General features: G+C 42.4%; 1 protein-coding gene across 1 annotated transcript in view; it reads right to left on the bottom strand.

Annotated features, from left to right (window-relative positions):
- FRAS1 (Fraser extracellular matrix complex subunit 1) overlaps nt 1–17,207 on the bottom strand; it is an 830,295-nt gene that overhangs the window by 540,890 nt on the left and 272,198 nt on the right. Inside the window, exons 6-7 of the mRNA XM_073597432.1 lie at nt 6,323–6,456; nt 3,940–4,023 (exon numbers count right to left, since the gene is read on the bottom strand). Of these exons, the coding sequence (XP_073453533.1) occupies nt 3,940–4,023; nt 6,323–6,456 (218 nt within the window). The remainder of the gene's footprint in view (nt 1–3,939; nt 4,024–6,322; nt 6,457–17,207) is intronic.

Raw genomic sequence — 17,207 nt, 5'->3', positions numbered from 1 at the left:
ACGCCCATCGATGAAACAGTTTAAAAAAACGGTTACATTCCTGGAAAACTGGAATTGCTGTCACATTTGCTTGTGTCCTCAAAAAAAACTGTCATACCATCAAATGGCTGGTGTCATAGCTCATTACATATGCAAGACTATGACAGTTGCAGATCAAACAGAAGCAGCTTCCTTGGCTGTAAAGGATAAGAGGGTTTAATTCCGCTTTAAGGCTGTCAGCAGTTTGGCCTCTACAAAAAAAATGGAGAGCAGCTGAACATGTGCAGAGCAGGGTCAGCGTGTACAGCCATGGCCAAAAGTTTTGAGAATGACACAAGTATTAATTTTCACAAAGTCTGCTGCCTTAGTTTTTATGATGGCAATTTGTATATACTCCACAATGTTATAAAGAGTGATCAGATTAATTGCAATTAATTGCAAAGTCCCTCTTTGCCATGAAAATTAACTTAATCCCATAAAAAAAAAAAAAAACATTTCCACTGCATTTGTGAAGAAGGCTTCAGTGCGCCCAAGAAAGTGCAGCAAGCGCCAGGACCATCTCCTACAGTTGATTCAGCTGCAGGATCGGGGCACCAACACTTTAGAGCTTGCTCAGGAATGGCAGCAGGCAGGTGTGAGTGCATCTGGTGAAGACTTTTGTAGGATGATCTAGTGTCAAGAAGGGCAGCAAAGAAGCCCCTTCTCTCCAGGAAAAAGATCAGGGATAGACTGATATTCTGCAAAAGGTACAGGGATTGGACGGCTGAGGACTGGAGTAAAGTCATTTTCTCTGATGAATCCCCTTTGCAATTGTTTGGGGCATCCGGAAAAAACTTGTCTGGAGAAGAAAAGGTGAGCGCTACCATCAGTCCTGTGTCATGCCAACAGTACAGCATCCTGAGACCATTCATGTGTGGGGTTGCTTCTCAGCCCAGGGAGGGGGCTCACTCACAATTTTGCCTAAGAACACAGCCATGAATAAAGAATGGTATAAAAGACATCCTCCAAGAGCAGCTTCTCTCAACCATCCAAAAACTGTTTGGTGACTAATCATGCCTTTTCCGGCATGATGGAGCACCTTGCCATATGGCAAAAGTGATAACTAAGTGGCTTGGGAAACAAAACATCAAACTTTTGGGTCCATGGCCAGGAAACTCCCCAGACCTTAATCCCATTGAGAACTTGTGGTCAATCCTCAAGAGGCGGGTGAACACAACAAAAACCTCAGAAATTCGGACAAACTCCAAGCATTGATTATGCAAGGATGGGCTGCCATCAGTCAGGATGTGGCCCAGAAGTTGATTGACAGCATGCCAGGGCAAATGGCAGAGGTCTTGAAAAAAGAAGGGTCAACATTGCAAATATTGACTCTTTGCATAAACTTAATGTAATTGTCAATACAAGCCTTTGAGACTTTTGAAATGCTTGTAATTATACTTCAGTATACTATAGTAACATCTGACAAAAAGATCTAAAAACACTGAAGCAGCAGATTTTGTGAAAAATTAATATTTGTGTCATTCTCAAAACTTTTGGTCATGGCTGTATTATTGGATTTTACACAGCATAGGCACTTATTTTTAATGTTTTACATAGCTATACCTGCAAAAGGGGTCAGCCTGAAGTTATCTAGCAAGACTTAATTTTCTGACTAAAGTTCCAATTTCAAGTGGAACTTCACCCCCCTCTCATTAATTATTGGAAGTTTTTTGGAGGGGTGGAGGGAGCGGGTATCTGGTTTTGCCCCCCACCCCTCCTTCCCCCGCAACCTTCTGGGACACATCAAAGGTCCCAGAAGACTGCAGGACCATTCACAAAGTGCAGAGCAGCTTGCGCATGCGCAGTGGGAGCCAGTTGTGAAGCAGAAAGGCTTCACTGCCAGTTTCCCTCACATAAGATGCCGGCGCCTGAAACTAAAGCCGACTGAAGAATAAGCTCAGGTGAAGACAATACCGGATTGCTGGATAGGTAAGTGTCCTTATAACAAAAGTCAGCAGCTACAGTATTTGTAGCTGTTGACTTTTATTTTTTTCTGGGGGAGACTGGAGCCCTTCCTTAAGTGAACTTGTTCCTGTGCCCTGCATGGGTTCAACTGGGATAGGTTTAACTGATATCATTATAGGCCGGGAGCATAGGAGCACACATTTTAGTTCACATGTTTTGGTACTAAAATTTTGATTGGGGTCCTGCTTCTAAAAGCCAATGTAACTCAGTTTTTTAGTTCCGGTCACAATATACAGTTGTGCTCATAAGTTTACATACCCTGGCAGAATTTATGATTTCTTGGCCATTTTTCAGAGAATATGAATGATAACACAAAAACTTTTCTTTCACTCATGGTTAGTGTTTGGCTGAAGCCATTTATTATCAGTCAACTGTGTTTACTCTTTTTAAATCAGAATCACAACACAAACTACCCAAATTACCCTGATCAAAAGTTTACATACCCCAGTTCTTAATACCATGTATTGCCCTCTTTAACATCAATGACAGCTTGAAGTCTTTTGTGGTATTTATGGATGAGGCTCTTTATCTTCTCAGATGGTAAAGCTGCCCATTCCTCCTGGCAAAAAGCCTCCAGGAGGAGCCTCCATCTCAGTCACCTGACCTCAATGATATTGAGGTCAGGTGATTGAGATGGCCACTTCAGAACCTTCACTTTATTCTGCTGTAGCCAATGACAGGTCCACTTGGCCTTGTGTTTTGGATCATTGTCATATTGGAATGTCCAAGTACGTCCCATGCGCAGCTTCCTGGTATTTTTTGATAACATACTGCATTCACCTTGCCATCAATTTTGACTAAATTTCCTGTGCCTTCGTAGCCCACACTTTCCCAAAACATCAGCGATCCACCTCTGGGTTTCACAGTAGGAATGGTGTACCTTTCATCATAAGTCTTGTTGACTCTTCTCCAAATGTAGTGTTAATGGTTGTGCCCAAAAAGCTCAATTTTGGTCTCATCACTCCAAATGACTTTGTGCCAGAAGGTGCAAGGCTTGTTTCTGTGCTGATTGGCGTATTGTAAGCGAGATACTTTGTGGCATTTGCGTAGTAATGGCTTTCTTCTGGCGACTCGACCGTGCAGCCCATCTTTCTTCAAGTGCCTCCTTATTGTGCATCTTGAAACAGCCACACCGCATATTTTCAGAGAGTCCCGTATTTCACCTGAAGTTATTTGTGGGGTTTTTTTTGCATCCCGAACAATTTTCCTGGCAGTTGTGGCTGAAATTTTAGTTGGCCTACCTGACCGTGGTTTGATTTCAACAGAAATTTTCCACTTCTTGATTAGAGTTTGAACGCTGCTGATTGGCATTCTCAATTCCTTGGATATCTTTTTATATCCCTTTCCTGTTATATACAGTTCAACTACCTTTTTCCGCAGATCATTTGACAATTCTTTTGCTTTCCCCATGACTCAGAATCCAGAAACGTCAGTGCAGCACTGGATGAAAGATGCAAGGGTCTGTCAAGAATCCAGAAACTCACTGACCTTTTATACACACACTAATTACAAGCAAACAGATCACAGGTAAGGATGGTTACCTTTAATAGCTATTCAAAGCCCTTTGTGTCAACTTGTGTGCATATTATCAGGCCAAAATCACCAGGGTATTTAAACTTTTGATCAGGGTCATTTGGGTAGTTTCTGTTGCCATTATGATTTAAAAAGAGTAAACACAGTTGATTGATAATAAATGGCTTCAGCCAAACACTAACCATGAGTGAAAGAAAAGTTTTTGTGTTATTATTCATATTCTCTGAAAAATGGCCAAGAAATCATAAATTCTGCCAGGGCATGTAAACTTATGAGCACAACTGTAAAAGCTAAAACCTGCTTAAAACCAGCTGTCAACAGCCATATTTTCTCCATTACTCTTGTTTCACGATTAAACAGACTTAGAACATTCAGAAGATATGAGTCAGGGAGTAGTTTTACTACAATGAACTCAGAAATTACCTCATATATCTTTCCAGCTACAGTGCAAGACTTCGGAAGGCACTCGGGACAACACTTTCCAGGAACAATAGCCAAAATTTCATCCTAAAAATATAATTATATGTTTTACCTTTCAGCTACAGAAAGGAAGAGATGTAGACAAAAACACCTTTTCAATCAGCAACTGACTATCGGGCTTGTGTAGACAGGTCTGGAGTGACATACTTCTTTTTACTACACAAACACACACACACACTCACGATGGGAGGCCCAGCAAATTCAAAGCACCTCCTGTAATCCATATCACCTTCTAACAGCTTTTTACAACACAAAGGTCTCTCAGTATCACTAAGCCACTAGGTGAAGTGGCAAAATAAATAATCATATTGTACATCTATATATATATATATATATATATATATATATATATATATATATATATATTTACTGGAACTGAGATTAGGGTTAAAAGGAAATTCATTTTTTAAACTCTCTAGGTTGGACTTTGGAAGCAGGCTGGAACAACAATATATTATCTTTTTTTTTTAATGCATTTTTGGGCTGCCTGACTCCAATTATGCAACTGTGAAAAAGACATGCGACTCAAAAAAGCACCAAAAATGCAACGGTGGTGCATTTTTGATGCATTTTCTAATCATTTTAATAGAGAGCATTGGTTTTGGTGCACTTATGAAAAGGGCACCAAAGATGCAGCATGCAGGACTTTTCAAAACGCACCACACTCGCAGCGCAGTGCTGTAAAGAGTCCCATAGGTTTTAAAAGGAAATATTTTCATTGTGTTTTTCTTGCGTTTTCAGCAAGGTGAAAAAAACAATAAAATGCATTAGTGTGAAAGGGCCCTAATCCATTAGACTTGGTTCACACCAGTGTGGCTTTGAAATGCCACTACTTCAGCACAATTTCAAAACCACATATTGGTGCAATTTGCACCTCAGATTTCATTGCAGCTTGCAAATTTATTTAACAGAAAACTATGCAAGTCGCGATGATATCCCCAAAAAAGCAGTGCAGGAATGGAATGATTCAAATGCCGGAAATGGGGTGCGACTTGTCATGCGATTTGAACTGCCAAATCGCCTGACAAATTGCACCAGTGTGAACCAGGGCTTAAATTCAATTTTATTTAAACACATTCCATAGGGATGGAGTAAACACTAAAATGATCAGTTTTAGCCAGCTATCCTATAGCTGAATTATCTGCAACGTACAGATAATTCAGCCACGCTGGTAGCAAACACTAATCCTCCACTGGGTGGGTCTGTGTGTGTCTATGTTTGTACTTCAATATGTCAGTAAATGCATGCTCACTTATTCCATTGGAATGCATGAAAATTGTGAAAAATCACTGTATTTTTTTTCTTTTTATCGGAAGCTTGAAGTTTTGGGGCCCATCTGTGCAACAAGTGACATACAAAAACATGACATTTTACCTTTCACTCCTAACAACAGAAAAAAGAATAAGAGGAAAGCAAGGCATTAGGCTGGGTTCACACTGGAACACACAGCAGCTCACAGCAGGAGTCTGAAGTGTCTCCATTCACCATTTCAGGTCCTATTTCAGCCCGAATTTTGGGCTGAATTCGGACCTGAAATGGACCAAAAGACACACAGGGCTTCTGTGCAATTCGCACTGGAGCCGCCGCGCATATGTGTGAACCAGCTCCATAGAGAGCCGGTCACAATCTCCTGCTATGCGGAAATCTGCATCCAATTCGCATAAGTGTGAACCCAGCCTTAAGCAGCATATTTCTAAAACATTATATTTGAGATGTGAATAAAAATACTTTCATCTTGATTTTCTTATCCTCCATTAAAAAATATTGTGTAATTCCCTATAAGTGCTACGTAGCTTATCGATTACTAAGGCCCCTTTCACACGGGACGGATCCGTGTTGATCCGCCCCGTGTTTATCCGCTGCTCAGCGGGGATCGCTCCGCTTTCCCCAGCTGAGCAGGCAGATGACAGGGCGGGACCCGCACACTGTGCAGGGACCGCCCTGTCAGATCTCCACTCTCCCCTATGGGGGATCGGAGGAACACGGACCGTCTGTCCGTGTTCCTCCGATCCGCTCTGCAGACGGATAGAAAAATAGGATTTTCTTCCGTCCGCAGAATCGGACGAGAGCGGAGGCGGACGACATCGGGTGTTAGCGGATGTACATCCGCTGACACCCGCTATCCCATAGGGATGCATGTATGTCCGTATTTCATCCGAAAACGGATGGATGAAATACGGACATACGGTCCGCATGTGTGAAAGGGGCCTTATTTGCTTTATTTGTCATTTACTTATTAATTGCTGTATAACATTTTGTTTTAGGCACCTGGCCACTCATCATAAACACACAAATCACTCAAGATTAAAAGCTTAGTGGTATTTACCTTATCACACAGCATGGGGAGACAGTCTGCTGTGAAGCACTGAGTCACCCCACTCTTGCAGGTACATTTAGAACACTGACTCAACTTCCATTCCTCTCCATCCTTCATCACATGACCATTAAGAGAGCACGATTCTGCAATACAAAGAGACAAAGACCTAACCATGGCTGTGCATGGACTTCAGCAGTCACCCATCTTCTCAGTCCTACCCAACAGCAAGCATAAACAATAAAGGGCTTTTTCAGAGTTTAGGAAAAATCTGACTTCCCATTTCTGTATCATCACATATCTTTTGAATTAAGAATTAAGGAGAAGAATATACTGCAGGCTAACAAATGTGTAATTTCTTCTTTTAACAGCTACCTTTAAAAATGAAATACCAAGATACCTTTATTAAACCCTCAAATTTTCCACTTGCCTACTCGCATTCTGCGTGTGGAAAATGATGGCTGGCGAACGTGGGCTGCCTGGGAGCGGCGGGGCGAGCACCACTGGCAGGCGGGGTTGAATGGGAGCCGTTCTCCCAGTGATCACAGAAGGAAGAAAGAGAGAAGAGGATTGCCGGACGGATCATCAGAGAGCGTGGAACATCGCTTTAACAGCTTTCATTTGAATTGCCGAGTGTTCCCACGCGCTCACCATCATGTACAGCCCCGCCTCCTGGCCTGGGTACTTTGATAAACAGAACACCCGTCCAATGCTGGGACGTGTGACGTATATCAAACTACCCAGGCCACGAGGGGGGGCTGTATGTGACGTTGAGCACGGGGAACACTTGGCAATTCAAATGAAAGCTGTTACAGCGATGTTCCCCGCTCTCTAATGATGCGGCCAGCAATCCTCTTCCTCTCCTCTCTTCGCCTGCACAGGTGAAGCAGCATTGATGGGCACAGGTAGGCTGCATTGTTGAGCACAGGTGAAGCAGCATTGATGGGCACAGGTAGGCTGCATTGTTGGGCACAGGTGAAGCAGCACTGATTGTTACAGGTAGGCTGCATTGATGGATACAGTCCAGGCTGCATTGTTGGGCACAGGTAGGCTGCATTGATGGACACAGGTGAAGCGGCATTGATGGACACAGGAAGGCTGCATTGTTGGGCACAGGTGAAGCGGCATTGATGGACACAGGAAGGCTGCATTGTTGGGCACAGGTGAAGCGGCATTGATGGACACAAGTAGGCTGCATTGTTGGGCACAGGTGAAATAGCATTGATGGATACAGGTAGGCTGCATTGTTGGGCACAGTCGAGGCTGCAATGTTGGGCACAGGTAGACTGCATTGATGGTCACAAGTGAAGCGGCATTGAGGGACACAGGTAGGCTGCATTGATGGGCACAGGTAAAGCGGCATTGATGGGCACAGGTGAGGCTGCACTGATGGGTACAGGTGAGGCTGCACTGATGGGCACAGACGAGGCTGCACTGATGAGCACAGGCAAGGCTGCGCTGAAGAGCACAGGCGAGGCTGCGCTGATGAGCACAGGCGAGGTTGCGCTGATGAGCACAGGCGAGGCTGCGCTGATTAGCACAGGTGAGGCTGTGCTGATGAGCACAGGTGAGGCTGCACTGATGGGCACAGGTGAGGCTGCACTGATAAAGTTGTTATTAATTTATTTTTATAACTTAATTCTGCATAAAACATTTAAGTGTCATTTCATGATATAATTTATGAGGGTGTGTTTAGGGGCAGAATTAGGGGCTGGGTGGGGCAACTGGTGGCAAATAACCCTTGAGGCCTGGCTAGTAGCTCAGGACTTGAAATTTTGAGCCCTGAAGGCTTTATAAAATATTATATTATTATTATAATACAGTATTTATATAGCACCACCAGTTTGAGCAGCCTTTTACGTTAGGGCAAACAGTAGTTATAATGCAGTTCAATACAGGAGGAATCGGAGGGCCCTGCTCGTTACAGGTTACAATCTAAAAGGGAGGGTCAAGAGTTACAAAAGGTAATAACTCTGGGGATGAGCTGATAAAGAAAATAAAAGTACAGATATTAGGTGGAGGCAGTATAGGCTTCTTTGAAGAGATTAATTTTAAAGGGTCGCCTAAAAGTGGATAGAGTAGGAGATAGGCGGACAGATTGGGGTAGGGAATTCCAAAGGATGGGAGAGGCTCAGGAGAAGTCCTGGAGGCGAGCATGAGAGGAGGTGACGACGGAGCTAGAGAGCAGGAGGTCTTGGGAGGAATGAAGAAATCGATTAGGCTGGTATTTTGAGACAAGGTTAGTGATGTAGCTGGGGCCAAGTTGTGGATGGCTTTGTAGTTATTGTTAATATTTTTGAATATAATTTGTTGGGTGAGTGGCAGCCAATGGAGGGATTGGCAGAGAGGGGTAGCAGACTCTGATCAGTTTGTAAGGGAGATTAGTCTGGAAGCAGCATTCATGATGGGCTGAATAGGGGATAGCCTATTTAAAGGTAAGCCAATGAGAAGGGCGTTGCAGTAGTCGAGGCCAGAGATAAACAAGGAGTAAATTAGGAGCTTTGTAGTTTCATTGCTTAGAAAGGGGCGTATTTTGAAGATGTTGCAGAGGTTGAGGCAGCAAGCTTTAGAAAGTGATTGGATGTGGGGCTGAAAGGAGAGTTCAGAGTCCAGGGTAACACCTAGCACCCTGGCATGTGGGGATAAGTTGATGATTGTGCCATTGCTCTTGACAGAGAAGTCAGGGGAAGGGGCACGTTATAAACATATAAATGACCTTGAAGCGAAAAGTAGTTCGTGCAAGGTCATCTCGAAAAAAAGCTTACTGTTCTCCATTTTGTACACTGCTCACAATGGCCTTGTCTTAAGGGAAATGTTGTGTTTCTGAAACTGTGTTTCTATGACAAGCAACATCATTTCCCATCTTGCAAAACTCATAATTCAGAACCTGAGTAGTTATAATGGAGCAGGTAACTTAAAAAGCTGATTATTTACTGTCTACTGGCTAAAGTCTACCACAGTCAAATAAAATAATGCAGCAGTAATGGTCGGGCCCCCAACCTCATGGGCCAGGGACAGCTGCACCCTCTAATGCCAATCTATTAACACCTATGTGACATGCATACCATACATTATCAAAATAATCCAAATGTAACCTTATGTCCAATCACTTGTTCCCCAATGGAGCAGTCAACCAGCATACAGATTTGGCAACAGTCATTTCATGTCTATGGGTATGTTAAAATATTGCTTATTAAATGTAAAGCAAATCAATCCCTGTTTACACTCTGCTGCACTGGATTTCATTTGCTTTTATTAGTTAAGGGCATGTAACACTGACCAATTAGTGCCAAATCAAATAATGCACCCCAGATACATTGTATAGCAAATTAAGCTTTCATTAAAGAACACTTGAAATAATGCACACTAGACCCCTTCTATTGAATACAGCCTTTTAATGCCGATAGTAAATGTCAGTAAAGGCATCACGCTAAATGTACTTAATTGGATTCACAGTCTCATTTGAACAATTGGGCTTTTTCCTGTGTCCCTAATTAGATAGCGCTGTCAAATATCATGCTGACAGGACCAGATAAGCAAGGTGAAATTATAAAATTGAACAAAAAGAAAACATTTTAATTAGAGATTCTTACTTAGTTTTCCTTGGGCAGAAAAGGAACCAGGTTTAAATACAGACCTCACTACCTTAAATTGCAACACTTACAGCTTGCTAGTAAGTAAAGGTGAAATTTATACTGGCAGTTGTGTCACTTACAGATTTAATTCAAAGGAATGATGTGACTACTTCACTTGGATATGATTTAACATCACCAAATTATGTGGAGTGCTCAGAAAAGGCAGTCAGCAGAATTTTAAACTATGTACTTTCACCCATGGGATGTTTTTTTTTCTTGACTCTATAAACATTCAAATTGTTTTTATTGCAGTCTGTACTCTATCCTGTTCTCCTAGTAATGTCTGTAAATATAAAGCGATGATACTCAATTTCACATTGGATCAACAAAGTTATGGAGAAGAACTGACATATATTTTCTGATACTGTGTATATGCAAAATTAAAAATGCACTAGTTGAAAAAAACAGCAAGCCCTTCGGTGTGTATGAAAATCACACTTTAAATGAAATCTCAATTGCAAGCAATAAGCTTATTTAACATTTTAATGGAGCTTCTTTTGCAAAAACTACAACTTGGTTAATAGCTTATATAAATGAAAATCGCCAGTGGCTATAAAATTCTCAAACATGGAACTTATTACACTCACTAACTTTTTTCTAAGTTCTTTTCTAAAGTGAGTTACTGGGGTGGGTCCGCACATACTGTAGCAGATAGTGGAACTACCTACAGATGTCAGTTGCAATAAGATGAAACACAAAATAAGCAGCCACGACTGCAGTTCACTACAGTTTTAACCACTTGCCTACCGGGCACTTTTACCCCCTTCCTGCCCAGGCCAATTTTCAGCTTTGTCACACTTTGAATGACAATTGCACGGTCATTCAACACTGTACCCAAAATGTATATTATTTTTTTCCACACAAATAGAGCTTTCTTTTGGTGGTACTTAATCACCACTGGGTTTTTGCTAAATAAATGAATAACGAGAGAAAATTAACAAAAAAAAACTTTACAGTGTTTGTTAAAATAAATTGAGATAAAATTTCTCAAAAAAGGTAATTTTTCTCCTTCACATGTGTGCTGATGAGGCTTCACTGATGGGCTACACTGATGGGCATTGATAGGCAGCACTGATGGGCATTGATAGGCAGCACTGACGAGGAGGCACTGGTGGGCACTGATGAGTCTGCACTGGTGGGCACTGATAGATGGCACTGGTAGGTGGCACAGGAAAGGAGAGCCGATAACCGTCTTCTTTTTACATCCATGATCAGCTGTGATCAGCTGTGATTGGACACAGCTGATCACATGGTAAAGAGCTGCTGATTGTCCCTTTACCTCAATCTGTGATCAGCTGTGTCCTCTGGACACTGCTATCACAAAGCGTGCCGCCCACACCCAGCGTCATATGACGGCCTCTGGGAAATAGCCAACCGCGCTGTAGCCATCATTCGGTTATAGCACGGTTGCCTAGTGTTAAAGAGTCTGGGGTTATAACCAGTGGTGTAATTATGCTGGTTAACCACTTCCGGACCGCCGCACGCCGATATACGTCCTAACTTTGAAGAGGAATATCTTTGTAATGGCAACAGCTAGCTGCCATAACCCCGGTATCCTCTTCTTCGGCCGGCGGTCCGGTTTCCGATAATAGTGGTCTCTGCAGCGGATTCACCGCAAGATCACTTTTATCAGCAGAGGGAGAGGGCCCCCCTCGCTGCACTCCGGTGCCCTCCGCCGCTTACCGGAGCCGTCGGCAGCAGAGAAGGTGATTGTATAATGTTTGGGGTTCTAAGTAATTTTCTAGCAAAAAAAAACAACAACAAATATCAGAAAGAGGCTCGGTCCTTAAGTGGTTAAAAAATGCACATATCCTAAAAAACAATGCTGCCATATAGGGGTTGATTTACTAAAACTGGAGAGTGCAAAATCTGGTGCAGCTGTGCATGGCAGCCAATCAGCTTCTAACTTCAGCTTGTTCAGTTATGCTTTAACAAAATAAACTGGAAGCTGATTTCTATGCAGAGCTGCACCAGATTTTGATTTTGAAATCAGCGCCATAGTGATGAATGACACTGCTAAATAAGCACTGTCTTGCACTAAATAGGGTAGGGATTCCAATGACTAGAAGAATGAATAGGTGGATTAGATCATGTATGATATTGTGGAAAAAACTGATCTAAAAATGAAATACAAAAAATTAAATTAATCACATTGGCACTTTGGGCAATTCAGAACAAGGCTGTTAGAACTGTCATATAAAACAAGACATTATATTACAGCATTATGAATATTAAAGATGTAATCTCAAGCTAACGATGATGAACAAATATTAACAAAAATTAATTGTCAAAAGGCATGGATTAATGTGTAGACTACATGCTTTGCACTGCTAGGCTTTATCAGATCATGCCAATAGAGATGCTAGGCAAATTGAAGTACCGTGCTACCATCCAAGCTAGAAACACACTATCAATACAAGCATATGTCTAAAAGATAGATGGTGTAAGACTACTGTCTGTGTTAAAGTGCATGATGGATTTGTGTGAAGAAATAGCCTTAGGTGACAGTGTACAACCCTATTAATATTGTAAAGGATTTTGTGAAAAGGATTAACAGCTTTACGTTTCTGATAACATTAAGTAGTCAACCAATGTAAAAGTCTGTGCAGAAGGCATTACAACAGTAATGGTCGGGCACACAACCTCATGGGCCAGGGACAGCTGCACCCTCTAATGCCAATCTATTAACACCCATGTGACATGCATACCATACATTATAAAAATAATCCAAATGTAACCTTATGTCCAATCACTTGTTCCCCAATGGAGCAGTCAACCAGCATCCAGATTTGACAACAGTCATTTCATGTCTATGGGTATGTTAAAATATTGCTTATTAAATGTAACGCAAATCAATCCCTGTTTACACTCTGCTGCACTGGAGCAATCATACTATTGCAACAACACAGTTTAGAGACCTGCCAGGCACAGGCCTGCGTGTGAGGACTAGTAGTTTAATGTAGAAAGATAAGGCTTATGATACAGCAACACAGAATTGTGTTGCCAAATTTGCTGAAAAAGCTCTAGTGAAAAAAAATACAAAAGATTTGATACAAGATGAGATGAAATTGGTAGGTAGGAATGAGCTCTTAGAAACTAAGGCCAAACAGACTATGAAGTGAATACCATCCAAATACTATGGTTTTTCTGCCAAAATTCGACTTATTATTGTAAAATTGTGGACATTGCTGCAATCAGAAGTGCAGCTGTTCAAAGAAATTCCACTGTTGAATATGAGAAGAAAGATACTGAATATAAAGTTTATAAACCTTATTACCATACATTTGGTACTGTTTCCATGCCTACCATCCATTTGCTGTAATAGGCTTATCACTGAAGATAAGGTGTGCCATCTTAGCAAAGGTTTTGGTAACCTAGAAAATTATTTTTTAGATGCGATCTTATAAATGTATTACAATGTCCATGTGGCATTTGTAATGTATGAAGGGTAGGCTATCCAACAGATGACATAAATAGTTCACAAACAAGTACATAGCATTTCTAAAGGTGACAATTTAAATGACAATTTAAACAAGTTATAAATCCAGTTACTATGTAATGCACAAGCCTCATAAAATAATTAATAAAATAAACTTAATTAATTAATTAATTAATTAATTAAAACAGCAGAAAAAACGTTACTTCTCCTGACTGAGCCAATCTTCATTCACGTTTCCCCTGCCAGACACTGCAGCTCATAGTGGAAGGGTTTCATCAACAGAGGCAGTGCTGCCAATCCTAAAAACAGTGGACAGAGCAAGGTGTGGCCAGATGCCAATGACAAGCTGCAAGCTTTTGAATTAATAGTAACAAATCGAACGGTCACGCCCCCTGCAACATTTCTTTTCATCCCACTGAAGATACAACCTGCATGGCTACTGGGGCGTCAAGTCTGCTCTGCATTGAGGGGCAGTGCAACATCGTTGCCATACCATCACAGGAAGCTGAATGTGGTGGACTTCTTTTGCTACCTTAACAGTTATTTACGAGATATTTCAAGGTACATGCTGCAGCACATTATTTTTAAAATAGGGGAATATAATTCTACTACCTCTAATATGATTCTAAACATGATGCATCTTTAAGGCTGGGTTCACACTGCCGCACGGAGCAGCTCAAGGCAGGGGTCCAGTGCGACCCTGTTCACCGCCTCAGGTCCGATTCCAGTCGTTCCGGAGACATGTGAACTGGCTCCATAGAGAGCCAGTCACAATCTCCTGACATGCGAATTGGATGCGAGGAAACCGGCAATAGTGTGAACCCAGCCTTAACCTTTTAACTGACACAGACAGCCGAGGTGGCATTTAAGCAAGCATTTAACACTTGCAGGGCAGGTACAAAGGGGGATTTTTTTCTTTCCCTAAAGATAGGCTTTAATTAAAAAGATAAACCTAAAATCTTTTTAGAATAATGCATAATAGCATTTTTCACTTAGTAAAATAGTTTTTTTGGAGTTCACTACAGGTCAGGGTTTTCTTTAAGCCAGGGTATATGCTGCCACTTTCAGGTGACCGGATGCTGGCAAAAAGGTTGTTGTTGAGACATCCCCCATATAACCCCTTCCACTCCCAAGCAGCCTCAGTTTTGTAGCAAGCAATAGGAAGATTATAAAAAAACACAGAAAGGGACCTGTGGCCTGTCCTGTATGCCAAAACTAGTAACTGATACTAGTTAAAAATCCTATTTTCTTAGTCATACAGTACAGGACACAGTATTCTTGAACCCCGGGATTTCAAAAACAGTCCAACCGAGGGATGGGCAACACAGCAATCAAGAGTCTACTAGGCCCATGTGTCGATGGGTCGAAGAAAGGTTTGACAGAACAGAGAGTAAGCCTGAAGCACTTTACACCCAAAATGAGCCTCAGGGAGCCAGGCAAATGAGAAGAATAGCAACTGAGAGAGAAAAACAAACAGTGCATATCACAGCCATACAATGGAGGATAAACTTCCACAGGGACAGGAGCAAGACAGAGATTTCAGAACAATGTCCTACTTAGGGTGAAGAAAAAGAAAGGGAAAGAAGAGGCAATAGCCTCAACAACCTTGCTCCTCATGGAGTCAAGAAGGACTCCTTATGCCGCGTACACACGGTCGGACTTTTCAGCTACAAAAGTCCAACAGCCCGTCCGCGTTTCACACTCGAAACTGAGTGCTTACTCATATGAGTAAGCACTCAGTTTCGAGTGTGAAACGTGTCAGCTGATCCTGTACATCCTGCATGATTGTCTTGTACTTTTGATGGTCCTATCTCTACAATAAAGACAAGTTTTCTACTTTATCCAGTGTGCGGCATCCAGATCTTTCTATCCAACACACTTTTGTGTCCTAGGATGACAACACTAACTCACCGTTATGTATCTTTGGAGAAGCAGCATTGTTACCTCCTACTTTCCTCTTCTCCATAAAATAGAGGGAAGATTTCCTCAGAAATCGCTGGAATTAATATAACTGGTAAGGGCACACCATAGGCAGAAAACACAAGAAGATATCAGCTGACAAAATTTCTAGCAGGATCGAGATGTTTTTGCACTTAACAGATATAACAAAGGCTTTCAACAGTACATTACACAGACTAAAAGGGACCAAATAAGAGAAGTTAACTGTTGGGGTTTACATACATTTTAAAGCTAATCTCCGGGATTCATTTACTTTAAAAAGTTTGTTTGGACCAACCTGTTCCAAATGAACTATTTCCTTCACTAACAGATGTTCAATAACTTTTTATTGAAAAAGATTAAAAGTAACAATATAATGATGTAACATGTATTCTGAGGTAGAATATATCTAGTCATGGTAACAGGTGTACATAGCATAGACCTATAACTAGTCTAACTTGACATTATTACAAACCATTAACCAATCGAAAGATGTTGGAATAGAAGAGGGAGAGGGTAGAGAGGGGAGGGGGGATGAGGTAGGAGTTTAGCGTTAAGGGAAAGGGAGGAGGGAGGTTGCTTCACATTTATGTAGCATTAGCTTTACCGTTGAACATCTGTTGCATATCTTCAATCAGAGTTGGACACAATGTCCCCAAAGTAGCGGAGAATTTAAAGGTGAACCAGCAGGCCCATGTTTTATTGGAGGTGGAAGCTTGGTCTCTGAGTTCATATGTAAAGTCTTCCATGCAATAAGTATGATCTACTGGGGGCGTGGGCTAGCACTGGACCGAGATGGCTGCCTGATCAGCGTGCTCCGACATCTAGGGCTAACTTCTCAGCTTCCATAGGCGAAACAGCTTCGACTCACCAGCGAGGAGATGGCGGGAGAAACAGCTCTGCCACACGCTCCCAGGCGGACCAAACCATGCAGCTCAGCCGGACCATTCGGGCGATATTCCGCTCTCAGCAAGCTAAATCGCAGGCCTCTACCTAGACCTCAAGCCACGATGCTGCCAGTCAGCTCAATCAGCCCAGTGCATCCTAGGGAACATCCGAATGCCATCAGGCACGTTCCACAGCCATCCCCGCTTCTCAGCATGGCAGATCTGCAGCTAGTGGCGATGGACATAAAAAACACACTAACTGCCGCAATATGATCTAAGAGCTGTGGCCTCCCGCCTAGAGACTGTGGAATCGGCGGCCATGATGCATGGACCAGCTATAAGGCAGGTACAGCAGGTCACTGATACACATGCCCAGCATCTCATTGGGATGCATCGCCACATCGAAGACTTTGATAATAGGGGCCGGAGGCACAACATGCGAATTAGGGGACTCCCAGAAACAATAGAAGGCCCTCAGTTACAACCAGCGGTGTGGGCAATATGCAATACACTCCTTGGCAGACCTCCAGATGATTATATACACATGCCCAGCATCTCATTGGGATGCATCGCCACATCGAAGACCTTGATAATAGGGGCCGGAGGCACAACCTGCGAATTAGGGGACTCCCAGAAACAATAGAAGGCCCTCAGTTACGACCAGCGGTGTGGGCAATATGCAATACACTCCTTGGCAGACCTCCAGATGATCCTATAGAAATGGAGAGATGTCACAGGGCCCTTAGGCCTAGAGGTCGGGACGGTAATCCTCCTAGGGATACAGTATGTTGCCTGGTCAGCTTCACCCAGAAGGAAGACATAATACGTTTAGCTTGCAACCAAGGACAGCTGCAACATGAAGGCTCTGCCATACAAATTTTCCAAGATCTATCTACTATCACACTCCAGCATAGAAGGGAGCTCCGCCCCCTGCTCAACGTTTTGCGGGACAGACATATTATGTATCGCTGGAAATTCCCAGATCCTTGCACTCATCG

This window comes from Aquarana catesbeiana, linkage group LG01, assembly GCF_042186555.1.
Source record: "Aquarana catesbeiana isolate 2022-GZ linkage group LG01, ASM4218655v1, whole genome shotgun sequence".
In the NCBI taxonomy this organism is placed as follows: Eukaryota; Metazoa; Chordata; class Amphibia; order Anura; family Ranidae; genus Aquarana; species Aquarana catesbeiana.
Note: the sequence above shows the minus strand (reverse complement) of the source record. Positions and strands in the feature narration are given on the sequence as shown.